Source organism: Archocentrus centrarchus, chromosome 6 (genome assembly GCF_007364275.1).
Source record: "Archocentrus centrarchus isolate MPI-CPG fArcCen1 chromosome 6, fArcCen1, whole genome shotgun sequence".
NCBI lineage: Eukaryota > Metazoa > Chordata > Actinopteri > Cichliformes > Cichlidae > Archocentrus > Archocentrus centrarchus.
This window is the reverse complement of record NC_044351.1, coordinates 21,348,280-21,375,367: the sequence shown is the minus strand read 5'-3', so window position 1 is coordinate 21,375,367 and position 27,088 is coordinate 21,348,280. Positions and strand designations below refer to the sequence as shown.

Genomic DNA, 27,088 nt, shown 5'->3' with positions numbered 1-27,088 from the left:
GACATGGCCTCAGATACTTTTTTTTTTTTTTTTTTTTTTTAAAACAATGGCACAGAGAAATATGCTACATCAGGCTTATGCTGAAAGCCAAATACTTGTTAATAATGTATGTTAAACACAGACACTTTAAAACCTTGCCAAAGGAATATGACTGTTATACCCTTTATAGAGCTCCTATTTCCTGTTATTTTCTTCAGTGCAAGCAGTCAAACACCACTGCAGTTTAGCTTTTTTTTAAGGGAAGTGTGTATTGTTTTATGCTAACAGCAAACACAGCAGTGTAGTGAGAAGCTACTGTATAAATACAGAATGAAGGTTGAATACTGGCCTTACCCACACCGTGTACTGTGGTGTAGCTGAGTGACAATCCTGGGCCAAAATGTAAGAGCACGTTCCAGGGAAGTAGAAATATATTCCATCAAATGTTTCATAGTGGTGCTGACCCCATGACCTGCAGATCCCGTCTCTATCCTGGCCCTGGTTAGGTACTGAGAGGAAAATGAGCAATTCGGTCAGGCAAGATTCTTGTAACGATGAAGTGGCTCAATTTCATGTGGTGACACAAATAAAATGACACTTTATGAAACTGAAAGGACATGCTATACATACCATCTCCTTTATCATCTTTATACCTTTCATCATCTTCTATTTCATTGCACTTATCAGAGGAAAATGAACACCTGAATTTTCTAAAAAGCTCTTTGTTAGAGGAAATCCCCATAGCAGGCCATGCCAAGATGCGGCCGAGGACACTTCCCAAAGATCTGAGGAGGTGGGTTGTGGTCACACAGTGAGTCACATCTTCTGATTTGAATATTCTGACATGACTGACTCATTTTAGATATCTTAATTTTAAGACATTTATGTTTTTAGTAATACAATTTCCCAATGTTATTCAAAACATTTTGAAGAGCAGCTCAGTTGCCCTGACTATTAAAATCTGTTACGGCAGGAACGCTTGATATTTTTTTTTCTTGTGTGAAGCTTTTATTAGCTTCACAGCAAACTGGCACTCATGACATGCTTTCATATTATCTTTCTTTAGTGGTGTTCGATTTTTAAAATTCCTATTCTTTATCTTGTCAGTGTCATTTCAGGGTTTCTCCTCAAGTCTCAGCTGAGTCACAGGTGGTCTCTAAAGAACTATATTGCCTTCTAACATGTGTCAACACTAAATTAGTTCGATGAAATGAAAAAATGTCTTTACAATCACTGTGACCTCAGATCTCCTGATATGCTGTATAAGGAGCCTGTTCACAATATAGAAACCAGAAACTCCATCACTCAGCCCTGACTCTATTACCTAAGTTCAAGTGACTTTATATCGGCTCCTCTAGGGACTAATGTCTTTGTGTGTGTGTGTGTATGTGTGTGTATGGGTGGGTGGTTTGAGTAGAGATGGAGGTTGGTGGGTTTATATCAACAAAGAGAGAGAGAGAGAGAGAGAGAGAGAGAGAGAGAGAGAGATCTAGGGAAATCTGATAATTAATACTGGAGTGTGTGCAGCTAATTAACATTTGTTGAATGATTGTCGAGTGCATTCTTGTATAATTGACTGTGTTATTTTATTAAAAAAGGATATTGTTACCAAACATGCTAGCCAGCTGGTCTATTGCATACCAAGAATGTGCAGTTATCTGAAGGAAGACATGTAGATGGGTGTATGAGAGTGTGTATTACTCACTGATCTGGCAGCGGTCTCCCAATGCCTGGAACTGAGCACAGTCACACACACCACCCTCCTGACACCAGCCACCATTGAGGCAGCCGCAGTATTCTGGGAAAGACAAAATCAAGTGTAATCATCCCAGTCTGCCTAGGTAACAAGTGTTAACTTTCCGTGAATGCGTTTGGAATCACTTCACAGGCAGAGTATTTACCTGAAGAGGAATCTCTGGCTGTGTAGTTGTGCAAAATGCTGCGTGACAGAGTGTCCTCTGACAGCAATGGTCTGTATGTCTTGGAAAACAGTAAACAACAGACACTTAGAGTAGCTCCTTAAATAATTCCTAAGTTTTAAGAGCATCACTGACACAGACATTACTGTACCGCTGCTCTAACTGGTGCTGTAAGACAAAAGTTGCGTCAAGTTGAGTGGGAGAAAGTGTATGAGTTAGTGAGTGTGTCTCATTTTCTACAAAGACAGCTTTGTGCCGGTTAGGGTGTTGTGCGCATGTGGGTGCCCTGACCTCCTCTGGTTCTCTTAGGTGTAGTGTACAAACCTCCTCCCCGAGGAGATCCCGTTTCCTCCGGAGTGCATTAGCTCTTCTGCACACACACACAAACATGCACATTAGCGGGAAGAAACAGTCAGAGGGGAGACTTAAGTGCACTTTACACCACTTGAATTCAGACTCGAAACCTCTCTGTACTGAACTCTTGCGTGCACAAGTGCTGGCAAACACACACTCATACACTGTCTCTGTCATATACACTAGACATAAACTGAAAGTGTGAATGGATTTATCATGTTCACCCTAGAACACTGTGTGAGAATGACATGCGGGGAAACAAAGTACTTTTCATTTGTATTACCTAATTAGGTATATTATATTATATTAGGTATTCATATTATGGGTAAAGATAATGTTCTTTCATTTACCTCTGTGGTCTTCCTTCTGCCACTGAAAGTCGACTCTGAACTCCTAAATGCAAAGTTAGAAAATCAGCAAGGTGTCAACCTTAATTATCTCAGACAAAGGTGCCTTTATAGGTATAAATCAAAAATATTTTTTTTAATATCTGTGTTAGACAGAAGGTTGTAAATGTTTATTAACTCTGACAGGATAGCTGAGTCTAAAATAATTTGTAATCTCTCAAGGATGCTGTGGCTTAATTATATAAACATTTAATCTAATACATCTAAACATCTAATACCTGTAACAGATTGTGCCATTATAGTTTACATTCACATCTACAGAGCTCTGGATGTGTGAAACGGTCTGACTCACCCTCAAGTAACAGCAAGTGGGAGACTGAAAACGACACAAGGAGAAATCGTTTCACTGTCCACTTTAAGTTCATCTCAGAGTCCGAAAGGAAGTCCCGCCGAAACGTTAACGGTGCATCTCAACTGTCCCGAGAGGAAAGGATGTAGGGTGTCTCTTGAACCGGCACGATGCCTGGTCGTACCTCTAAAACCTACCTTGTGGCGACAGCCCCCCTCTGACCAGCTGACGAGTAGCCTACACCTGTTGCGCAGGTAAGCCTGCTGCTTTGCTCTTTGTCACTGCATCTTCAACCTGCAGACTGGCTTTGGCTTGGTCATTTGCGTCCGTGGTTTCTTTGTGTGAGCTTACAAATTTGCCCCCTCCATAACGGAGGTTTTCACCTGAATGTTACCGTCAAATCTCTCGCTGTCACATGACTGGGGTGGGACACTTGACAGACACACAAGTAGAGAGACAAACTGGGAAGAAACTGAATTGGAGAGCTTAGAATTAGAGTCCAAGTTACCCAAAAAAACAAAACAAAACAAAAAAAAAAACTTTTGCATACAGATTATTAACCGAAACAAAATAACAAAAAGCAAAAAGCATCCTGACATAATTAAATAAAACCAAATGGACTCTAAATCAATACCAATAAAGTAACGAAAGTCTAAAATACAACAATAGCAAGAAAATGACTAACTGGAAGAAAGCCCTAAAGGCAAATACCCCCCCCCCCCCCCCCCCCCAACACACACACCACACACACACACACACACACACACACACACAGGCAATAGATAATCAGGTTAGCTAGCTAAAAAAAGTGACGCCATAACCCGAGTAAACGCAAAATGCGTTTTTTAAATGATTCTTTCATTTATTAAAAGAAGAAACGTTAACCAAACCTACCTGGCCCTGTGTAAAAAAGTAATTGCCCATTAAACCTAATAACTGGTTGTGCCACCCTCGGCAGCAAGAACGGATGTGATAATTGGCAGTGAGTCTTTCACATCCTTGTGGAGGAATTTTTGGGCACTCTTCTTTGCATAATTGTTTTAATTCAGCCACACTGGAGGGTTTGAACATGTTTAAGGTCATGCCAAAGCATCTCAATCGGATTTAAGTCCGAAATTTGACTAGGCCTCTGCAAAACCTTCATTTTATTTATTTATTTTGGAGCCATTCAGAGGTGAACTTGCTGCTTATTCACTCGTTTCCTGTCCAGTCCATTTCCTGACCGTTCAAGTTTTTTTTTTTTTTAATCTTTTAAGCCATTTAAGACTGACCTATGAGTCAATCAAGCATGAAAGGACACCTAACTCAGAAATGAACCAGTGTTGTGTCTGCATATAACAGACAACTTAGCAAAGAACCAGCTTTAAATTGTATCTTTAGGCACTTTGTTAATCGCAAAACATATAATTTGTTACTATTACTTTAGTTAAATTTATGAAAAACGCCAGAGGTATGATCGAATTTCTGATCAAAATCCCACAACAGCGACATCTAGAGTCTAGATTGGAGCAGGGCAGTCAGTGTGAGTGTGAGGGCAGAAAGGAGGACATGAGTCTCACCACCTCAGGATGGGATCTCTCACATTAATTTAATGCACTTCAGTTTTTTTCATGCTGATGGTTGTTGTAGCCGCCCTGAAGGACTGTTAAACCAGGAGAGACTGGGCGGGTGAGGGGGTTAAGCAGTGATGCAGCCATGCTGTGGACAGGATGGGAAGCTCTGCTCTGCTGGCACAGCTGCAGGCCTCACTGCCTACTGGCACTGGATCCTGGCATGGGCAATGGACTGCTTCATGCTGTAGCATGGAGGATGCTTTGGTGTTTTTCAGTTACTGACTAGATGTCTTGTGGCCTTACAGAATCTAAACAACACTTGCTCTTAAAACACTGGCTGCATGACACTCATTACAGTTGTTAAGATGATGTAGTGAATGTGACTCTCCCACAGAGAGAAGAACTCATAACACACTTCATGTTTGAATATTTCAAGCAACACACTCCGGGTTGTGCACATGGTAAAACCGAGGTGTCATTTGTTACACACAGGCTGTCTTATCAAGGTGGTCTGAATATTTGTTATTTTAAAAGTCAGATCCCTATCCTAAACCCAAAATGGATTTCTTGCAAGGTCTTGTATGTGCCCTGTTTTTCCCCTGAAGTCAGTAACTACAGTAGTATCATTATTGTGCATGCTTGTTTACCTTAATAAATGTGACCACTCTGAACACAGCAACATGAAGCCTTAGTTAATTATTTGAGGTATTATTATTGTGCTGTGAGCCTTTAGGTTTTACAGTATACACAGAGGTCTCTCCCTCTGGGCTGTTTAAAGGGTCAATTTATCCAAATGACCAAAGTTGCATACCTCACCTTCTGACAATTTATTTATTTTTGGTCTAAATCATCATTTTTTCAATATTTCAGTTTTTTTGTGTTTTCTGAAAAATCTAAATCTAAATATATATATAACTTAAGCTGTTAGTCTTCAGTAATATGCCTCATTCCCTTCCACGGCCCATGGCCCATGGAGATAAGCAGGCCAATAATATAAAATAACATGATGTAAACAAAGTCATTGTTAATGATTAGTCAGTGTTATGGTTGCCTATGATTTACCTTTATGGTGAGAAAAAAATATGGCAGCTGTGACAAATTCCCATTTCAAAATTACATCAAGACAGGAAAAAATGATTCCTGTTTAGATTTGGGTCTGTTCCCGCTCTCCACTTTGGCTGCAGCAAAGGAACCAGTCCATAAATGCTGTCTAGACAGTATCTTGGCTTTTCGTTCTTGGCTTCTCAATCATAGGGCACTATATTAACCTCAAATGATATTATTTTTCTTGTACTATGACACAGTGGGATACAACTGAAATTTAATGCACCTAAATTACTTTCAAAAGAATGAATTACAGTCACATCTTATTGAAAGCAGAGACTTAATAGCAGTCGCACAAGTATATTTTCATCTCTCTGGTTTGTGTACTGTGCAAGTGTAGTGCAAATGGTGGACATCATAGAAGAGATGACACAAGTAAAAAAATCAAATCTGGTTTTATAACTCTGTACATAGTGATGCATCTCTTTAAGGCAAAAGCAGGAGAGCTTACAGTCTATAGTAGAGGCTTTGATAGTGTCAAGGGTAAAGCAAGGTATCATTGGGTAGAATTACTCAGTTAAGTCGCTTAACATTTTAAAGGAACATAAATTAGATATATTTGAGGTAAATGCTGGGTTTCATTTCTTGCTGGAAATTAGTGCGTTGACTTCATCTTCTGGCTGGAGGCTATGCCACTGGGCTATTGGCCGCCGGGGGTTGGCCAACATGTCTGACCAATGGCGTTGCTCAGTCCCAGTGCTGTTTCCGCCCAGCAGCATCTTCCCAATAGCGTCATTCTTCCCAATCTTATCATAGTCCAGTACAGTCACTGCTACCTGCACCTTCTATAAATGAAAATGCAGACACAAAAATGTGAGCTCAGATGATTGCATTTGTGTGCTTGTATGTGCACATACAAATATGTGTACCTCTATCTGTTCACAAGGTACTTCGAAGCTGAAGGACTCATTGTAGTAAGGGTTCAAAGTGTTTTTCTTAATTGTTGTTTTCTTTTTCTTGAGTCTTTTCCCATTCTGCATTAAGTGGATCTTCACATAAGGGTCTGGAAGTGAGAACAGGGAGTTTTTTATGTCAGACCAGCAGACCAACAGCCTGGCATTGATGCAGTAACTCCATCAATGAAACACAACATCTATTGTCCTCGGTTTCTTTTAACAGAAGCTGCTTGAAAGTGGGCACGCCACTAAAAAGGCAATTAGAAGGCCTTAAAACTCAGCCGGAGCTAACAAATCTGGAGTTTCAAGAGTGAACTTGCTGAAATGATAAATTACAGAGAGAGATATGTTCTAAAAAAACCCAACTAGGTTATTGGTACATGCCTTAAATTGAGTTTTTGCGACTTAATTCACCTGATAGTCCACCGACATCCATTTTCTTCAGGTTTTTAGCCTCCAGAATAACCACTGTCAGCTTCCCTGCTGTGGGTACATACCTCAAGGACAAACATATGTCTCCAAGCCGTTCACTCTAATACACACAAAAAGTAGTGAGTATCTCATTGGAGGAGTTATTCATAAAAATTATTAATTGAAAAAAAAAGAGGTTGCAGTCTTTGAGACTGCTATGCTTTGTGCAGTATTTCAAATAAAAGTTTAACAGGAAAAATGTGATTGATTTTTTTCCCCTCTCTCACAGTATGCTCCTACCTCCTCCTTCTCTGCCTTCTGCAGATCCCTCCACTCTTGCAGAGATTGGCTGAAGTCCACACCACTCATGGGTATTTTCACCGCTCCAATAGCATCGTGTTTTGAGAAACGGTCAAAGTCATACACAGTCATCACAAGGGTCTTCCCACCCAGCTCAGTGTATGGTACCTATAGAGCAGAACAAAGACAGTCATATTGACAGTGCTGCAAGTCAGGGTAAATAACCTTTTCTTAATTGTTTGTATATTACACTTACCTTAAATGTGAAAGTCTCATTGAAGTTGGGTTCCAAAGTCTTTCTATGAACTTTGGTTTCAAACTTTTTTTTTTTGTCTGGGAGCAGATAGAGTTTAACATAAGGGTCAGAACTTCCTCCCACATCCATCGCAGGAAGCTCTGCAGCCTGCAAGATGCCTACCACAAGCTGGAACATGATAACAGGGGAATGTAATGGAGAGAAAAGAGAGTCTGGCTAATTGACAGGGAGAAGAAAAGTATTCAAATGTGACATTTTGAGAGCTGGCAGATGGTGGGCAAAACACATCATACTGAATAGCTTGAACTCACCGTATTATCTGTGAAATTGTAGTCTAATGTGAAATGTAGTCTGCCCAGCTTCTCGTCTTCCTTGGGCTCATTGTCTGACAGCTCAGTTTCTTTGTTACGTTCATCTTTCAGGGACTGCATGCAAACAGACATGCATCACAACACACAACCTGTCCTACAACTTGTGATGATGTTCCTACTGTATATTGTACAGTGTTACACAACCAGACAGAAAAAAGAGAATGCATAATCAGTGTGTGACAGATGGCCTTGATTAAAGTCCAAAACAAGTTATCTCACACACTAGTTCACCTTTTATTATAACACGAAGGAGTACAAAACATCCATTTGTCTTAACACACACTGACAGTTTTAGTAGTCCTGGATGACCTGGATGTCAGGACTGTGATACATTGCAAGGCCAATGTGTCTGCGGGGGGTGGGGTGGGGGTGTGGCAGTGTTGCAGCTTACCTCATTGTAACCTCCATCCATTTCAGTGTCAAAGTCGCCCTTACTCTTCTCTTTCCCCTTTTTCTTGTCCTTTTCCTTTTCCTTGCCCTTGTCCTTCTTTTTCAGGAACTTCTTCCACACACATACAGCACACGACAGCACCATGCACAAGCTCACGATACAAAGGGCAGCAACAGCCCATGATGGCACTGCAAATCCATAAACACACACACACACACACACACACACACACACACACACACTACATAAATATTTGGCAAAACTTTTAGTCACTTAAGCTGAGTGTTCTGATTTTCTCTTAAAAATAGTTGTAATTTAAGAAGTAAAATAAAACAAATGTCTGTATTATCTGAATTATATATACCGGTACACAAAGTGAGCAGAGTATTTAATATCACAGGGAACCAGTGCAAAGCATTTGGGGGGGGGGGGGGGGGGGGGGGGCATTTTGCATTCATTGTGCAGCACCTGTGTAGCTCTACAGTGTTAGCTATGAGGACAGACCAATCCATGGTCATTTTAGAGCACAGTTTGGGGTTATGTTTAGTCCAGATTGCAATAAATTGCAGTGTTATCTTTTGTCCATGCCATTCTTTTGCTTGCTCTGATGTGCCAATGAAAGGGGGATAGTGAGGCCCAAGAATACATTTTTTTCATGGCATGCAATTTTAATTTTCCTTTACACTGTGCATGCATATGTTCATCCAAGGAATGAACATTTATAACTCTAGTTAGTCTGAAGTACAAACACAGAAATATGAAAAGAATTATTTCCACTATGATTTTCACACAAAATTGTAATCACTACTACCAGGGAGATTGTTTTCAAATTAATTTGATCTAATGTGGAATATTTATCCAATGAAAGTGTTGTTTGGTCCTTTGTCCTTTGTATGTTGCTGAAAAAACAACACTTCCAGTATTGCTTGCTTTCATGGGATAAGATCTGATCAAATTATTGCATCTATCTGGTCCCAGTCCTCCAACTGATTAGGAAAACACATATAATACTAATAAGAAATAGAGATACAATATTAAATATCTAGACATTCAAATTTCTTAATAGTGCACAAGTTTCTGAGTTTCTACACCTCCCCAAATAACTGTGTAGTATAAGATAACATTTAACACCCTCACCTTCATTAAACTATGTTTCCTGATTACAATTGTTAATCCATGCATTTAATCATTAAGTAATTTTTCAAACTCACTGTGGATGCTGTGCAGTTCACTCATGAACTTGTTAGGACTGTGGCCTTCAGATTGCTTTTGGCCTGGGGTGGTTGTTGCATTTGGCAGATAGGTAGGAGTAGATGAGGTGCTCGGCGCAGCTCCACGGCTCCCAGTCATTATTGGAAGAGTGACGGCAGAAACTGGCAGAGAAACAGAGAAGAAAAAAAGATTTCTCAGCCCTAAAAACATGACAACGCATGTAATATAAAGAATACTACACTTCAATAAAATAAAAAGTAAGGAAATTTGGGTTTGTTTGATTATTTCTTTGTTGTAACAATGCTTCATGGCAATAAATCTTAAACAAAATGAATTTGTGGGTTGAGCAGCAGAGTTGAGTATCTGGGTTGCGCCCACATCTTCAACTTTGCTGCTCAACCCACAAATACATTTTCCTTACAAATGTGGCATTTAAGGGGAAACAAACAAACTTTCAATATAAACTGTATTGCCAAGACGCATTATTACAACAAAGTAATAATCAAACAAACCCAAATTTCCTTACTTTTTGTGCAAATTTAGAAATCATTGCAAACTTTGTGAAGAACCATCTAAACAAACAATACAAACACACATACACACAAAGCAGAGTTTCCATATTTGTGATCAATCAATGATGCGCTTATAGATGCTGTACCATCAGTGTGAAATGACTTCTCTTGTTTCTGCTGGCCTGGCAAAAACACTTGAAAACAGGATGTGAAAGCTGCTCTCTCTTTCCCAAACCTGCTGACATGGAGGTGTTTGGCGAGATGGGGGGTTGAAGCGCCATCGTGGACCTCTGCTGTTCCACAATGAGCTGCCAGAGGTGAAAATCATGTGCCAAGGTGATGTTTAGTGCAGGCAAACAAACTAAGCGAGAGGAAGTTCATTTGCTGAAAGTTGGCTCCCAAGCGCAAAAATGTTTTGGTATGTTATTTTCTATTCTGCAGACATCACAGGTATTGAGCATCTGAGGCTGAATCAGCAGAGGGGATCACACACCCAAGCAGATACTGATCTCATTTTATGTCTGCATTTTCAGGATTATACACCAGTTTTGTCTGAAAAGATACACCGCTGATGCTAAAAGCTGCAGGAGCAAACAAAGTTCTGGGTGCACCCAAAGGAATTGGCAGTGCTGCAAAACGGCATATCTGCGATGTTGCAGAGCTCTGATGCTGATGATTTTATCATGTATTTTATAATACATGAAAAAAAAAATCATCAGCTGTGCATGTCTCTTGACAGTTTCTACAACATGTAGAAAAAAGGGACTAATTTGATGCAAGGCACTCAATCTTGGTGTACAACTGTGTTCCAAAAGAGAAAGGCAATATATAATAAATTGGACTAATTTATATATATATATATATATATATATATATATATATATATATATATATAGTTTTGTTACTTTTGGAGTTTTGTTACTCTAAAAGGAGAAGATAATCACTTAAACAGGAATTACCAATTATTAAATGACCACGACTGCATCCAGTAAACAATAAAATTACCTTTTCAGACCTGTTAAATATTTATTATTGTGTATTCATGAGTTTTCACACTGTTATTATTATATTATTGTATTGGAATTATTACAGTAAGGATACAAAGGTCTGTTTTAACTGATGAAACAATGGGTAAAAAGTAACAGGAACTAGAGACATACCTTTGCTTGAACGTCCCAGCAGCAATATTCAGACACACGGGTACTTCTATTCCTTACACAGAAATGCAGGAGGAGGATAAAAGATGACAGAATATGAGACGCGGAGGGAAACACTGAGGAAACTGCCAGCACGTTGCCCTTTTGTTTTACTGTCTTGTGCGTTCTTAGATGTGAAGAAGAACAGCGCAGGTGTGTGAAAGCTGGATCAGGAGCCAGAACGAGAGAAAGGGTGGGGTGGGTATAGGTGAAATGGCAGCTCAGTCATCTTGTGTTGCTTCCCTCTATGTATGTATGGGTGTGTGTGTGTGTGTGTGTGTGTGTGTGTGTGTGTGTGTGTGTGTGTGTGTGTGTGTCTGCGCGCACGCATATTTTTTATGAGTTTGGGTGAATTTGTTCTGTGTATTCAGGTCTCATGGGAGCACCGGTCCTTATTTCTGCCACCCCACCTCTTGTGACCTCTGTCCCATCCCTACAGGTCACCCCCCACTGGGCCACTAATGTATATTCATTAGTGCAGTGACATGGCATTTTAACAGCTCGTTAGCATACTGAGAGTTCAGCAATAGAGGACATTTACATTCAGCGTGGACAGCTCCGCATGCGTGTGTGTTCGCGTGCGTGGGTGCATCTGTACATCTGGCAGTTGGTGCAGAACTGTCTCATATTGTCTATGTATAGATGATGTTGCCTGATTTAGAAACTTAGGATGAGGTTTCTGCAGCAACACTGAGATCAGGTTCCTGCCCCGCCTCATTCACCTTGAGGTCCCAGAGATACTGTACAGAAGGAGGGATGAGACAGAGGGAGAGAGGGGTTGGGGGATGGGCGGGGGAAGGTGGAGATCAATGTAAGATCATGTAGAAATAGTTATACTGTGTATTTGCTCACTACAAACATTTTAGAAAAATTTGAGTGATTTTTTTACTGACAGTTTGAAGGCCAGATCTGTATTATTAATTCCTGAGCTAACTGGTGAAAAATCACTTTTATTGGCCTTATTTTGTATAGTAACCTTTATTTTAGAACAAGGAGACATAAAAGACAACTTTTACAGGAGACACGTAATAACAAGCTACAAATACACAACAGTCATCACATGCTACTGTGTTTTTCAGGAGTATCACCACTTTGACCGTTGACCTATTTCAGGTTGAAAACATGTGTGAAGAGTATAATGAATATTTACTCAACAGTCATTAATTAATCAGTGAATTTGTTTTTGATCACACCTAATTTACATTAAAGAAAAACAAAAACAAAAAAGTAATTAATACTGAAGTGTGTAACATTATCTCAAGTTGAGAGTAAACATGATCAAACACTGGAACATCACTTAGACTGGCACTACATGACACTTCATTATGGGGGGGCTGGAGCCTATCCCAGCTATCATAGGGTGAGAGGCAGGGTACACCCTGTACAGGTCTCTAGCCTGTCGTAGGGCTAACACAGACATTCACACCTATGGGCAATTAAGAATCACCATTTAACATAACCCCACTAACTGCATGTCTTTGGGCTGTGGGAGGAGAACCTGGAGAAAACCCACACAAACACCAGCAGAACATGCGAACTCCACACAGAAAGGCCCAGGCGGATTCGAACCCAAACCCTGGCGCTGTGAGGCAACACTGCTAATCACCATGCCACTGTGCTGCTCAGTTCTCATATAATGTCTCGCATATTTTGGGAGTATTGCATATATCTCACAACATGTAGGGTGATCTGAGTATGAGTAATCAATATATTAGTATCCAGCTAAATCAAGTACTGTACTCTGTGTGTCTCATGTGCACTGTGTTTGGATATTATGCAGAGTGGAAGACAGACAGTACCTGCACCCTTCTGATGGCTAACTGGCTTGGTGGGGAGTGAGATACTGGAGTCTTATGGGTCAGAGTGTCCTGCTAATTGTGGTAAACAAGGGAACTGGAAAATACCAGAGTTTCTGAACTGAACACCTGCCAGAGAGGAAATCAAGAGTGGAAATTTGCTGAAAAAGTGGGCTTAGTGGACCTATAAAAGTAAGGGCCCCTGAGGGTTAGGTGTGCTCATCTGTGTATGGCTTAACCCCCCAGGAGCACATTTTGTCTATTTTTTTGTCTATTTAGTTTATGCTATAAGAATTTATTGAAACTCTTTAGTAAACTACTCCTGCAAGTTGATGATCAAAAATCAAAATCTAGTGTCAGATTTTGGTGTCCTGGTTTGCAACCCAAACTGAACTTGCAGAAGACAACAACATATTACATAACAAACTGTGTAAATAATGGGCCACAAGCCATTTTTAACCATACATTTGTCACAACCATCACTTGTCATGCCAGAAAAATGAAACAAGTAACAACTGAATTCTGGACATCACAAAGAAAAAAAATAAAAGACAGCGAGACCATGTGAGCAAAACAGAAAATTTGCCCAGTAAGTCTGAAAAAAAGAAAAACATAAATTATTTACACTAAAACCTTACTGTAACAGCAAATTTAATAAGACCTACTGTGTTGCATTTTATACACTAGGTCTTAATAACAGAGGGGGAGTCCATGGGCAAACTATTCATACAGACATCCAAACTGTCACACACTTATTGCATGACGCACATACTCACATCACAGTAGCCTGATTCAATGTGCATTTAAACTGCAAGGGCAAAATATACATAAAACAATCACGTATAGTTGGGTCCATACGCTAGGTGGCAGCAGTGGTTTCTGATCGGAGGTACCGCTCCCAAAGAAGAAGCCGCACACAGGGGAGCGTTCCTGTGTCATTGACGGTGAGCATAGTCTTTTTATATCAAGACGTATTTGAATTTTAAACGGATTTAGTTGTTTTTTCTTCTTTCAGAAATCAGAGAAGGTATGTTTTAGGACTTTTTGAAACGTACCTTTTTTCTAAGACTTCCTAATAAAAAAAGCTCGGGAGAACCGCTGATGGCTTGAGTGATTTTCTAAGGCTAGCTCCGTAGTTAGCATAGTAACCATAGTAACCGTGATAGAGGTTGTTGAATACTCCTTTAAATAAGTAAAGTAAAGTTAGTGATTCGTGCTGAGATACTTTTATTTATCATAGTTTTGGTCTTGATAGATGAAGAGAACAGCAGGTGAAAAAAGACCCTCAGACGATTACATTTACAGCGACTGCTCTACCTACTCTGCTCTAATCAGTAAAGCTCAAAAAAACCTCCGTATTTTCATACTTGCATTTTGCCTTATGCGTTTTGACAGTATCGGGTTTTACCTATAAGCCCACTATAATAAGCCATAAAAAAAGACTTTGATATTTTACTTTAAAAAAAAAAAAAACTAGAGAACAGCAGTGCAAGTCCGAAGCAGAATACAGAAAAATGCATTTGTTTGAATTGTGCTCGGCTTTGGGGGCACTCCGCAAGATGCACGTTTTCCTACTACAGGAACTGGCATTTTTTCCTATCTTTGCATATCCGTAAATTTGCTCCTGGCGTGCCTGCCTTTTATTCTTCTCTTAAAGCGCTTTCTGAAAGTGTTGTGCTGCAGTGGAGGTCCTGGAGGGGGCGTAAGAGCGGAGGCGTTTATGGTTGGTCAAGGAGGAGATTTCTGCTCATTTTAACCATATTCATAGCCCACATTGCCAACATCTAGATTACAGTGTATCAGGATACAAAAAACTACTTTTGACTGAGTAATATTAATTACAGTGGCATTGTCCACATTATATATATTGAAATTTCTTAAACAGTTTGCAGAAGTATTTGGTTTATTTTAAACAAGTACCTGCTGAATCTACTTTTTATTTTCACCTATTGTACAACTGTGGGTTTTTCCAGGCTCAGTGGGTTTTTGGGCCATGATGACATGTAAATACAATCAGTTCACATACACTGAAGGCATGGGTCTGTTTTACTTGTTAGACAAAAATCTATGCATTTTACTGTTATTTGTTTATGTTTAAGTCAAATAAAAAGGTTTGCATAGAAAAGTTTTTCTCTCCTAGTAAAACCCTAAAGTCTGCATACTATGTATTTGCTGCCATACTGTAATAATTAATATTGCTTAATGGAAAAACATACACGTAGAATTATGTGTATAGATCTAGTTCTCCCTCAGTAGCTTTTGGGCAAATGGTTTCCTAGTGTGCAAAGCAATAGATCTGTAAAGCAAAATAACATTTCTCTACTCTAGCCTACATAATCCATTGTAATTTTGATTTTATAAATTAATTTCTTACTTTTCTTATAAGAATCCATCACATTGCCAAGATTTTTGTGCTCTTCAGAAACGCTGGATTTCGATTCTCTTTGAGATGTCAAACTCTCAACTGCATTAATTTTCCTTGATAACTTTTTTGTTGTTACTACATAAACTTAGTCAGACCTCTATTTGCTTTGAACTTTCTCTAAACCTGTGTGGCTTCTCTTTCTATGTATATATGAAAAAACCAAACAGCCAAGCCTCTGAATCAGACGTAGTTAACATTCTTCATCATCATTACTGCTGTCTCGCTTAGGCTGACTCTAACCTTGTCTACAGTCATGCCCTCTCATTGCTTATCTAAGCAGTCAGGTCAACTTCCAGCCCAAGAAGTCCCAGATCCCTTAATTAAATCATGGCCTGCCAGCCATCCCAAGCCTACCGACCATATATCTGATTTGGCAGTCGAGACCTGTACAGTAGTCAATTGTCTCTATATCCTCTGAAAGGCTTTTAAGAGTCTTTGGCACATGGAAGGCCATGGTAGATTTATCCTGACACCTTTCCTACACTGATGTATATACCACTTTATGCTAAACCAGAATATTTTATCTGGGCACTTTATGTATGCTAAATCCAAAGAGTGATTTGTTAAGAGCACTCATGTTTTAAAAAATAAAAATCCTGGATATATATAAAATTATTTATTTATTGCAGTTGACATTTTAAGCTCTTACCTCTTCAAACTTCAGCCTGCACACATTCCTGGGAGTGAGGATGCCACCACTGGAGCACCTCCACATGAAAAATGTCCTGCAGACTGTCGGCGTCCTGGAGGCGGTCATCCTTCGCAGTTTTGGCCCTGAAGGAGGGCAGGTGCTATTCACACGGGACACGGGACAGGCAATGTTGAGCCGCAGTGGGACACGCATTCTCACAGCACTACAACTGGAGCATCCGCTGGCCAGGTTAGCTGACAGACATTTACTGTAATGATTATACAGGTTTTTCTAGGGTCAGTTCTTTTGTGATGTGTTTGTGTGTTCCTTATTTTAGGATGGTGGTGGAGTGTGTCTGGAAGCATAGCACTGCAACAGGCGATGGATCCAAAACCTTTATCCTGCTGCTGGCATCATTACTACGGTTGATTCATGCAGCAGCCAGCAAGGAGCCTAATGTGTCTCACTCTTATAACTCAACAAAAGCAGCAGAGGCTGCCACTGCCAGACACTTGGCTGACAAACTGCTAGCATTTGCGTTGAAGGAGTTGGATGAGCTCATTGCTACGGGAGTGGTCCCTTATGGAGGCCGCATTTCGTGGGAAGATTTCACTGCAACAGCACAATCACCGTCTCTCGCAAACAATCTCTGTGTTCAAAAGCTGCTAAGATCATTTTTTCACACACGTTTTGGCTACACGCACTGTGACTTCATTAGTCACCTTGCATGTGAACTGCTCAGTTACTGGAAGTTTAAAAATGAACTGCCTTCATTCTCTCTGCAATTTGTAAGTGACAACTTCCCTGCCCTGCATACACCTGTGTCGGGCTTTCCTGTTTGCTCTTCACGTTTAATCGATGGGCAGGTTATCCACAGGGACTTTGCCACGCCACCCCTTAAGACTGACCACCAGCCAGTTAAAGCTGTAGTTCTCACCAGGTCCCTGCAGCCAACATTGCTCAACACAGGGGACGTGCTTGAGGTGGGATGTGGAGGCCGAATGATGGAGGAGAGAAGTATTGTGCACTTTAGCGCCTGGATGGAAAGGTCACTACAGGGCATTATTGCGAACCTGCGGACTTTGGGTGTTTGTGTGCTTCTGTCTGCAGTGAAACAGTCTGCTGCTGTCCTGGCATTAGCCACACAGGCAGAGATGTGTGTTGTGGAGTGTGTCAGTGAAGATGAACTTTCTCTATTTGTCCGGCTAAGTGGGACTACCCCGATCTGGGATTGCTCGATGATTGAACCAGAGCATGTAGTTACACTGACTTTCTGCCGGCCAATACAGCTTGGGGGCCACAGGTATAAAAACACACCTCGTCTTTACTCATGCAGTGTATAAAGTTAAAGATAGACATAGAAAGTTTAGTATTACCTCTAATCTGCAAGATGGAGATTAATGCTGTTTGATTAGATTTTTTTTTTTAATGTATGGGCTTTGTCTCTTCCACAGGTATGTCCATGTGGCTTTCCAGGACTCAGAAGAAAGAATCACTGTCAAACCTTGCAGTCTGGTCATCTGTGCCCCAGGAGAAGGACAGACTGAACAGTATGCATGTGCTTTACAAGATGCCGTTCGCATGCTACTTAGAACTTGGGAACCTATGCACGCAGCTGTGACCACAACATCAAAGAGAACCCTGCAGTCACATAAAAGCTCATCTTTACATACAGATAATCTGACCGACAGAACCACATACAGATCCTCTGCCATACAGCCCATCCATAAGTGTGTGTTAGAGCCAGGCTGTGTGATATCTGCTGGTGGGTCATTTGAGCTTCTCTTACACTATGCCCTCCTACAACATGGCCATAGTTGCTCAGTTTCTCATGACCTAAATATAGATACCTCTGTTTCCCAGCTCTTGGCAAATGCCCTACTGAGTGTGCCTCAAAAGATTTACGCTCACAGTCCACGGCATTTCCTGGAGACTCAAAGTAAGGTCATAAGTTTTATTCCTAATCATTCCCACCCTGTTAGCCTTTTATATAAACAAAAAAGTAGTATAAGCCCCATACAGACTGAAAGACCTCAGGGGGATGGTAAACTAAGCTTGCATTGTTGTAGAAAAGGTGACAAATCATCAAAAGATTCTGAGTTGGACCTAGGCCTTGAATCGGTCTCCTGTAAATACCAGCTACTTCTTGCCGTACTGCAGTGTGTCAGAAGTCTCCTTAAGGTGGACACCGTCCTGCCTACACACATTGCTTTACACACACAATCAAGCAGACCTGCCAGCACATCCTGGGAGGACACAGAGGACGAGGCTGAGGACTGAGATTGTGTTGTATGTTAAGATAAAAGCGATGAACGTATTTTTTCTCAGTGCTCACTCGTGTTAGAAGGAGTAAATACTTTGCACTTTAATGCATTTTTTCTATGGCAATTTTTCTATATCTACAGTATTATTTCTTTTTTTGTTCCACTGAAATATATTTTTAATGCAAGTCAGCAATGGTACATTTAATTTCATAACTGTATTGTGGTTGGTTGCAGTTTATTGGGCAATAAAATGTTAAGGTGGTCCTGTAGCATCCTCTCCTGAATCAAGGCAAGGCTTGGCAGTAAAAAAGAAAAGATAAAACACTTATAGTACAGAATGTGCAGTTGTTAAATATTTTAGTCTCTTGCGACCCTGTGCTAATACCAAGTGAGTAAGTGTTGATGTTGGCCTGCCTTCTCTTGATTATTTATATTCAAATATTTTCCCAAAAAACCCTCTTCCATTTTCTTGCCTTATTCCCTGGCCAGTTTTCCTCTTACATAAATGGCATAAACACACATCACCTAAAAAAAAAAAAATACACCCCTGTTTTATAATCAGTGTTATCTCCAAAAAAAAACGATGGAAGCATTTAGAAGGGCAACACCCGGCTGTCAACAACCAAATCATAGTGAGCTTCCTTGTGCTGTAATCAACTCTATTTACTTTGATACTCGCATCTTTTTAGGTGGAAGTGGTGAGTCATTTAGACATTAACTAGTCATACTGTTTGCTATAAACACTGAGTCATTAGTTTTGAACACAAATTTTCCATAAAATATTTGTAACAGGACAATTAAGAAACAAAGACACATCTTGGCTTTGTTTGTGCTTCAAGAGAGTCGGTTGATGGCTGCACATCAAAGGGGAAGCTGGGGGGAGTTTTCCAGTGCTCTTTTTTTTCCCCACTGCGTAAAGGAAAACAAGCTTGACTGTAGCTGTCACCTACACATCTAACAGTTGCATGCCTGCTGTATCATGTACAGCTAAACTAACGTGCAAATTAGGCTGAGTAATCAAATTGACCACAAGGTTTTGACTACGTAGTTATGAATATTTCCAAATGACCTGAGAAGAGGTGCAGTTAAATGCTCTGCAGCTCATTTATTTTTGCAGTGAGTGTATGTGAGTAATTGCAGGCCATGTTATTTTATTGAGCCACCTTTATTTCTCTGTTTAAATGATGCAGCCTTGCTGGCAAGTTATTTTATTTTGTATTATTTCTATTTTAGTGTCATCTTGCGCCGTTATGAATTCATGATTGTTTTGTTGCTTGTATGAATAACTGTGAAACACAAGGTAAAAAAAAAAATGCTATATAAATATAAATAGAACCTCACAGTTGACTCAGTACACTTTAGTTTATTTGGCGCTTATTAAATTTTGTCTCTGTGAAATATAGTGCATATGGTATAAATCAATCCAATCTCTGTAAAATGAAGAGGACATTACAAAATGCATCATCAAACTGCATGTAAAATATCAACATCTAACATTAGAAATCTCACAGACACAAAAGGAAAACATTTACAAACACAAATCAGGATAAAAACAGAGGAATCAAAAATAAAGGAACCGGTATGCTACTCTAGTTGGTTAAAACCACAGTTCACAGCTCAGTATTCAGCTGGCTACTCTCACCTTAATTTCACTTAAGAGTTGCATGAAAAAAAATTGTAAGCATTGGCTGCTGCTGTATTGTGCTGAAGTGTTTTTTTTTTTAATTGTCTGGACCATGTTCTTGCTAGTAAATGACCCCAAGTGACAGCAATAGAAATGTTATCAGGATACAATAGTGTGATCTTTTTGTTTAGATAATTAGCTGTTCACACACTAATTTCAATCAAATCACCACAAAAGTACACATTTCTTTACTACACTGCCACTGAGTAACAGATGACACCCATTTTATAGTTGGGCCTTATAACCACATCACAGCTATCTAGTCCAGGAAGGTGGGCCTAAGCATCAGCAGCACAAATAGAACTGATGTATAATGTAATCAGAAATATCTGCACCCAGCCTAGCTTAGGTTATCCCCCTTTAACAAGCAGTGTTTCTACTGGCAGTGGAGAGTCATGTGACTCTAGGAATGACATCATGCAACATTAACGGGGACTTCAGGCGGGTGTCACACCACCTCCCGAGACCTCCTGATGGCGCAGCACAGGAGCATGCTAAAGATCATCCCAAACACCTGTAAGAGAGAGAGGGGTGCCAGTGTTGGAGCACATATCTGGACTGTGTTCATCCTGCACAGCACCATTTAAATTTGATGAGTTGAACCAGTTTTACACTCACCATAATGACCCCAATGGTGATGCCTACGCCTCCTATGATGTGCAACTTGGAGTCAAACACCTCATCAATGGCATCGGGACAGCTCTGCAACAGATAGTCATGATTTCTTTGAGTTTTCTTCACAGCCTTGCTGAGCTTGACTTGTGGTATGGCACACATAAGACAGCCTGAGAGCATGTGGGCTCCTGTAAACCATTGTTGCCATAGTAACGCTGCAAAGAGGCTGAGGGAATTACTCTGCAAAGTGAAGTCTGACAGACTTATGACACACATCAGACCATGATTGTGCATTTGATTTACAGTAATTGCCACAGCTCCCAGAGAGATGAAGTGTGTCATCATGTCTCATAGATCTTTTGAATGGTGTCTCATATTGAAATAATAATTTTTCATTCTCAGCCTCTTCTTGCAGCATCTAGTCCATATACACGTGTAGGACAGTTTTACCTTAATAATGAACTCCTCCAGTGGCTCTCCCTTTGGACAAGTTTCTCTGTCTGTTTCCTCTACCTTCCCACTTGGACCACAACAGTTCAACTGTAAAAATACACAATGTCATAAATGAACAAGAAGACCTGCAGATAAAAAAAAAAAAAAGTGCTTTTCTCTGTTTCTAAATAAACATTTAGTCTCAGTTTTTAGTTCCCACAGTTTGGTTGGCAACAACTATCATTAAACAACAATCATCAAAAAAAGCCTAAAAGTTAGTGCAGATATTAAGCAAGCGATGCAACATGGTGATATGTGAAGTTTAGAGGAAGTGGTAGGCATGTATTGGTTTTCCCTCTATTTGCTTCCTTGTGTAACTGACTCACAGTTTCAGGCTCTTATCCGATTTTCATGAAGAATGATAATATGAAAAGTCTTTACTCACTTCTAGAAAAGTGCTTTTTTTAGTGAGCTTTGAAAGTCTCGCTCGGTCACAAAAACAGGTCCACATAGGAATAATAAATGACATTTTTCTGACTGCACTGAATAAGGAAGAGGCTCACCTCAGTTTGAATCACCCGCAGTGTCTCTTTGAGGCGCTCGTCTCTAGTTGACTTGTAGTTGTTGTACGTCTGTATGTAAAATGTGGTGATATCATTCACCACCTGCAACACAGCAGTAAACCAAGAAAAAAAAAATGTCACTAAGCCATTAAACAATTTTAATTATGCAATTCTTTCACTCAGCTTGTTTGTTTAATGATTTTTTTCTGAATTTTTGGCTCATATTTTTCTGAGCCGGCAGTGTTTTCTTACAGTGCTGCCTCTAGGTCTGTATAAAGTGTTTTTAACCTGAGCACTGTGTGCTGTAATTTGTTAAAGTGTTACCTTGCTTTGGTTAGAAAATCCCCAGATTCCAGCAGCTACCTCGATGGCAAATATGATTAGCAGGAAGAAGAAGAACTGCAGAAAGAAAAGACAAAATTAAACTCAGCTGACTGTTTGCTTCCAGGCATGCTTGTGCGCATGTCTTTTGCGCCCATGTATGATCACATAAGGTCAGCCGAGGGTAGCTGAACCCAGTTTTCATTTACTCCTCCTCCTGAGAGATTTAATACAAGAAGATTATAGCCAGATGAGGCAGGATGGAGGGCGCTAGTACAGAGAAATCTAAGAGATTCTTCTGTGGCTTTCACACAGTTCAGTAAACAATGATGAAGGCAGACATCTTATATCTTTTTAATAAGCCCAAGGTTAGTTCACAAGTCACACTCGTCACAGTGAGATAACAGAGTCCAAGTGCAGCTCAGTGACTGTTTACATTTTATATTAGTTAGGACAAAATAAGTTAATAGTCATAGCTATGAAGAATAATAAGCAGTACAAACCAGTCCCAGCATACAGGGGGACTCCCGGATGGCACCACAACATCCCAGAAAGCCCACCACCATCATCAGTGCTCCAGCTCCTATCAGGATATATACACCTACACACACACACACACACACACACACACACACACACACACACACACACACACACACACACACACACACACACACACACACACACACACACACACACATAGTATATAATGCAATATACAAAGAAGAATAAATAGCTCATATGATCCAAACTTTGCTTAAATGATGATGATTACATGCCTGCTCAAGGACTGAAAATATCTTACCTGTGTAAAACACATATGGAGATTCTGGTCCTTCAAACAAGCCTTTGGTCTTCTGGTCTAATCTTAGCCACAGGCCTATAGCTAATACTGCAGTGCCAGCAAGCTGCAACACACAGAAATATCTGTTGTCACATACAGTACTGCAAACAGTACCATGTAATCTACATGCTGTTTGCTCACTAAAAGTTCAAGGAAGAAAAGTCTTCATACATCTGTCCTCTTCATGCACATTCCCCACTTGCCATACTAAATCACCAAGCATCAGTTAACAATTATGCTTCTGAATCTAAAATACCTCGGAGCTGCTTCCAGTTGTCATTTTAAATCTGCACTGAACAGCTGTTTTTCCTGGTTTTATCCTTGCACTTTTTCTTTGGAGAGCAGGAAAGGTTTTAAATATGATTTAATGGTTTGTCTCATTGCGCCTCATTGAGGAAACTCCTCTTTCACAGTGATTACTTTTATTCAGCTATATGTAAATCAATCAAACAACATCTACACACATTACAATTCATTACCCACGCAGCTCCGCCTTTCCAAAAAAAAAAAGAAAAAAAAGACCTGAATATTACACTTTTGATTTTCAGTTTTGAGGCAGATAACAGAGGAGAGAGACTACATGATCACAGTTCACACACATTGAAACACAACATATCTCATTTTACATATGTGAACAATGTATTCCAAAACCTAGTTTTCTGGACTTTAAATAATGTGTGTACACGGCCACTTACAAGCCTCCTGCAAAGATAGGCTAGTGAATGTTTAACTTTGAGTGGAAAGGTGGCACTCAGTTTTAGTCAAAGTCTGTGAGTGTCACTGTGCTTTTTCTTCTCATTCTTTTTGTTGTGTATACTTTATGTTGCATTACTGCGATCTTCCTGTATACTTTAAAACATGTCAGCCATTAGATAACTGTTACAGACCTGTAATGCCAGTTAAGGAAGTTCCCTTTTTCTTTATCTGTCTCTCTCACACACGCATATATACAAACACCACAGGATATATAAAGAAATAAAGTACACCTACCCAGAAGAAAAAGTTGAAGATAAACATGAGATATTTCACACACTTGATTCCCCCAACGACAGCCATGCTGATTCACTTTACACAGTCCACTATGACAACTAATTTCCCAGGAAGAAGCAAAAGCAAAGGTAGTGGTAAGGGAGAGTGTTCTCAATACCACGCCTGTACAGAGTCACCTGATTACAGAGGCAGGGAGTGGCAAGAGCGACTGTGTTCTTCTCTTTCCTTCCATGTGCAGTTTGTGTGTGTAGGTGCATGAATACAGGTTGTTATGATCTGGTAGACAGAGGGTTGTGTCCAGGCATGTAGACATTCCCTAAAATACCTGCTTGACAGCACAATTAATGCTCTGGTGTCTGAGCTTACTTCCCATGACACCTACAGCTTCTGCAGCACCCAGAAGCTGTTTTAATCCAATCTAAGCAAGGATATGAACTTTGCTCTTTGCACATGGGCTCTCAGCTGTGATCCAGGATCACAGCTCCTTTCTGTACTTAAATGCGCAAGCTAAACTGTATTGACAGATTCTGCTGATTGATTACACTGTACACTTGTTACACTGTAATTTATTGTTTTCCTAAAGATCGTTCATCACTGAAGCATTTTTGCATTTAATAAAATGATTAATGAACTGATTCTATTTTCTTTAATCTTCCAAACACTCACTTTTTATTTCTCTCTCACACATAGCCTTCACGTGCAGTGGGATATTCCTGTCTGTCCTATAATTAATGCTATACTTAGCTCTGTGTATAGCGGCACAGATTAGAAAGGCATAAAAGGCCAAAACATCCATTTGAAACCACACGCACACACCACACTCGAACACGCACAGCAAGACACACCCTGCGGGGTTAGCAGGACACACATAACCTACATGGGATATCCAGGATGCACGCACAAGCACGTGCGCACGCACGAACACGCGCACGCGCGCCCACCGGCATAGACACAGACTTTCGCGAACAACTCTTTTAGGGCCAGAAGTCGCAATAATTTCTGTACTACATCTCTGCCACAATAAGGCAACCCCCGCTCTCTCATTGCAAGTATTAAAATGCCATGCGCGCAAACTCCAGAGTGTAGCTAGTCTGCGCTGTGGAACTGGGTCACTTGGCCACTGGGGATTATTCTCCAGCCCGCTCGGTCTTCGCAAACATTGGGACACTTTGTGTTTAGTGGTAGCCAGAGCCATAATTCATTCATGCGGCCGCTCAGAATATCCTGGGATAAGTAACCAATACACACCGTGAACGCTCGGAACCATTCTGCATCTGGGACTTATACACGCCGTAATTTTATTCACTAGTAACCTGCGCTCTCACGAATGCGCACGTACCTACGCAAAGCACACACACATTCGTACACACACACACACAAACACACGTACAAAGACCCAGGCAGGATGCACAGGAGAATAAAACATTTTCTTGCTTCAGACTCACCCAGAACACCAGGTTGAAGGCAAACATCAGGTATTTGATGCACGTCTCTCCCCCCGACAGTGCTGCCATGGTGGTGGGTCACACTTCTACGGCTATCTCAAATTCAAGAGAAGAGCTACTAAATAACAGTCCGTATGCAGAACGAGGTTATTTGCCGAGGCGCCGGCGCTGACGCGCGTCGTGCGGAGCGCGCCTGTAGTGGTCCGCCCCCTCACGGCTACACAGACTCCTGTCGCTCTTTTCCTTTCTGTCTTTATTTCTTAAAACTTTAGTTTACAGTTGGTTCCTTGCTTAATTATTTGACCAAAACAAGCTAGCTACTATTCCTGTAGTTCTGTTCAGGTATTTTGTGGGATTTGTAGCTGTTGCAATGCTGACATTTCCATACCATTTTCGATTTTCAAAACTGCAGCCTGCACCTGTCTTTGTATAACCTCGGCGTGAACCTTTTCTATATACAATGGTAAGAACAATGCACTGAACGGCACCCTGCCGTGGGCTTTTGGTACCAAGTTCCTGCAGGACTCTGGGCAGTGCGGTGACGTAATTCTCCCAGAATAAGAAAAGCGCGTTCACGGATTAAATATACTGTACATGAATGAACACGGTGCACGAGCAGGCTGTCTAGTCGCGAGCGATGTATATCTCACAGACTATAAACTACATGCTCTTACTTCTACAAGCAATTGGAAACCGGCAGTTTTACAATTAAATATATCGCATAGCATTTGCGATGCATGCAGATTGTGCATTTTGTTGTCTGCATCAAGATTTATTAACAGTCCTGCGCGGTATATCACATTTAGATCTAAAATTTAAAACAATTTTTTATAGGGCCATGCATTAACTACCATTTATAGATGTTTTATTAACTGTACTCAGTGTCTTTATAGGGTTAATAAATAAACTGACAACTGTGAAAGAGCTAAATGTTATTAATTAGAAACATCAATAAAAATCCTAAGGTATGATGCCATTTATCTACATCCATCCATCCATCCATTCGCTTCCGCTTATCCTGGTCAGGGTCGCGGGGGGGCTGGAGCCTATCCCAGCTGTCATAGGGCGAGAGGCAGGGTACACCCTGAACAGGTCGCCAGCCTGTCACAGGGCCAACACAGAGAGACAAACAACCTTTCACACTCACATTCACACCTATGGGCAATTTAGAATAGCCAATTAACCTAACCCCAGTAAGTGCATGTCTTTGGAATGTGGGAGGAAACCGGAGTACCCGGAGGAAACCCACGCAAGCACGGGGAGAACATGCAAACTCCACACAGAGAGAGGGAGAGGCCTGGGCCAAGGTGGAATCGAACCCAGGCCTTCCAGATGGTATTCTATCTGTGAGGCAACAGCGCTAACCACTGCGCCACCGTGCTGCCCCATTTATCTACATTTAGATTTTAATAATGTCAGTCTTCATTTCCATGGTTGGACTGACTCATTTTGCTGGTGGTTTATTAGTAAGTAAAAAACCCACTTTACTGGTGACTTTATCAACATTTTAAACTGTACTCCTGTAGACTTGACAACTTATTAGAATGTGAGAGACCCCATGAATTCTGCTGGATAACCAACATTCCCAAAAGTGCCTTAAACATGCAGACATATCAGTACCTATTTAAGGTGCTGCATGACCATTCAGTTAGGTTATTTTATCAGATCAGAGCTGTGCTATACAGAAGACATTCAGGCACATCAGAGAGCACATTTGCAGATGTTGCTTATGGCTCAGTTTCATTTTGTTGCATCAGTTTCAGTGTGCTGACATAGATTGTTTTGAAATCTAATTTCTTCATTTGTCATATCAGGATAAATGCAGGGGTAGCTGAATATTAAAAACAACTATTCCAAAACTCCAGTATCTAGATCTAGTTGATGGTGCATAGTAGCTCTCTTAGAGACTTAAGATTTTTTTTTTTAAA

General features: G+C 40.5%; 4 protein-coding genes across 7 annotated transcripts in view; 1 reads left to right on the top strand and 3 right to left on the bottom strand.

Annotated features, from left to right (window-relative positions):
* Positions 1-3,317, bottom strand: part of otogl (otogelin-like) — a 29,546-nt gene extending 26,229 nt beyond the window's left edge. The window contains exons 1-6 of the mRNA XM_030731504.1: positions 2,952-3,317; positions 2,603-2,645; positions 2,223-2,268; positions 1,881-1,959; positions 1,685-1,777; positions 334-488 (exon numbers count right to left, since the gene is read on the bottom strand). Coding sequence (XP_030587364.1) covers positions 334-488; positions 1,685-1,777; positions 1,881-1,959; positions 2,223-2,268; positions 2,603-2,645; positions 2,952-3,024 — 489 coding nt within the window. The 5' untranslated portion in view covers positions 3,025-3,317. The remainder of the gene's footprint in view (positions 1-333; positions 489-1,684; positions 1,778-1,880; positions 1,960-2,222; positions 2,269-2,602; positions 2,646-2,951) is intronic.
* Positions 3,063-18,725, top strand: bbs10 (Bardet-Biedl syndrome 10). Of its 2 annotated transcripts, none has more exons than XM_030731499.1 (4): positions 3,063-3,202; positions 16,036-16,251; positions 16,340-17,305; positions 17,457-18,725. In XM_030731499.1, the coding sequence occupies exons 2-4, from the start codon at positions 16,061-16,063 to the stop codon at positions 18,280-18,282; spliced, it is 1,983 nt and encodes a 660-aa protein (XP_030587359.1). In that variant the 5' UTR covers positions 3,063-3,202; positions 16,036-16,060; the 3' UTR covers positions 18,283-18,725. The 2 variants fall into 2 exon arrangements, with proteins under 2 accessions (XP_030587359.1, XP_030587358.1); XM_030731498.1 differs by lacking the exon at positions 3,063-3,202 and adding an exon at positions 13,743-13,890 and having other exon boundaries at positions 17,457-18,724.
* Positions 6,103-15,419, bottom strand: syt1b (synaptotagmin Ib). 2 transcript variants are annotated; one of them, XM_030731502.1, is made up of 9 exons: positions 15,321-15,419; positions 9,442-9,603; positions 8,231-8,418; positions 7,780-7,893; positions 7,469-7,636; positions 7,213-7,380; positions 6,916-7,033; positions 6,475-6,608; positions 6,103-6,390 (listed from the first exon to the last, which is right to left on the bottom strand). In XM_030731502.1, exons 1-9 carry the CDS (start codon positions 15,337-15,339, stop codon positions 6,184-6,186), a joined length of 1,278 nt encoding a protein of 425 aa, XP_030587362.1. In that variant the 5' UTR covers positions 15,340-15,419; the 3' UTR covers positions 6,103-6,183. The 2 variants fall into 2 exon arrangements, with proteins under 2 accessions (XP_030587362.1, XP_030587363.1); XM_030731503.1 differs by lacking the exon at positions 15,321-15,419 and adding an exon at positions 14,002-14,072.
* Positions 18,726-19,609: 884 nt separating the features above from the next.
* Positions 19,610-25,343, bottom strand: cd9a (CD9 molecule a). Of its 2 annotated transcripts, none has more exons than XM_030732327.1 (8): positions 25,161-25,343; positions 22,687-22,789; positions 22,385-22,482; positions 21,885-21,959; positions 21,561-21,662; positions 21,016-21,105; positions 20,569-20,652; positions 19,610-20,464 (listed from the first exon to the last, which is right to left on the bottom strand). In XM_030732327.1, the coding sequence occupies exons 1-8, from the start codon at positions 25,227-25,229 to the stop codon at positions 20,399-20,401; spliced, it is 687 nt and encodes a 228-aa protein (XP_030588187.1). In that variant the 5' UTR covers positions 25,230-25,343; the 3' UTR covers positions 19,610-20,398. The 2 variants fall into 2 exon arrangements, with proteins under 2 accessions (XP_030588187.1, XP_030588188.1); XM_030732328.1 differs by lacking the exon at positions 25,161-25,343 and adding an exon at positions 23,716-23,904.
* Positions 25,344-27,088: the final 1,745 nt, after the last annotated feature.

What these genes read in the sequence shown, in the direction of transcription:
- syt1b (XM_030731502.1), bottom strand. An exon ending in TGAACTGCACAGCATCCACA is followed by an intron (nt 8,419 to 9,441) that starts GTGAGTTTGAAA and finishes ATGGATTTGCAG; the next exon opens with TGCCATCATGGGCTGTTGCT. An exon ending in TACCTTGTGAACAGATAGAG is followed by an intron (nt 6,391 to 6,474) that starts GTACACATATTT and finishes TTTCATTTATAG; the next exon opens with AAGGTGCAGGTAGCAGTGAC.
- bbs10 (XM_030731499.1), top strand. Translation starts at nt 16,061, where the DNA reads ATGCCACCACTGGAGCACCTCCACATGAAAAATGTCCTGCAGACTGTC. An exon ending in CTGGAGCATCCGCTGGCCAG is followed by an intron (nt 16,252 to 16,339) that starts GTTAGCTGACAG and finishes TCCTTATTTTAG; the next exon opens with GATGGTGGTGGAGTGTGTCT. An exon ending in ATACAGCTTGGGGGCCACAG is followed by an intron (nt 17,306 to 17,456) that starts GTATAAAAACAC and finishes TCTCTTCCACAG; the next exon opens with GTATGTCCATGTGGCTTTCC.
- cd9a (XM_030732327.1), bottom strand. Translation starts at nt 25,229, where the DNA reads ATGGCAGCACTGTCGGGGGGAGAGACGTGCATCAAATACCTGATGTTT. An exon ending in TCCATATGTGTTTTACACAG is followed by an intron (nt 22,483 to 22,686) that starts GTAAGATATTTT and finishes GTGTGTGTGTAG; the next exon opens with GTGTATATATCCTGATAGGA. An exon ending in TGCGGGTGATTCAAACTGAG is followed by an intron (nt 21,106 to 21,560) that starts GTGAGCCTCTTC and finishes GTATTTTTACAG; the next exon opens with TTGAACTGTTGTGGTCCAAG.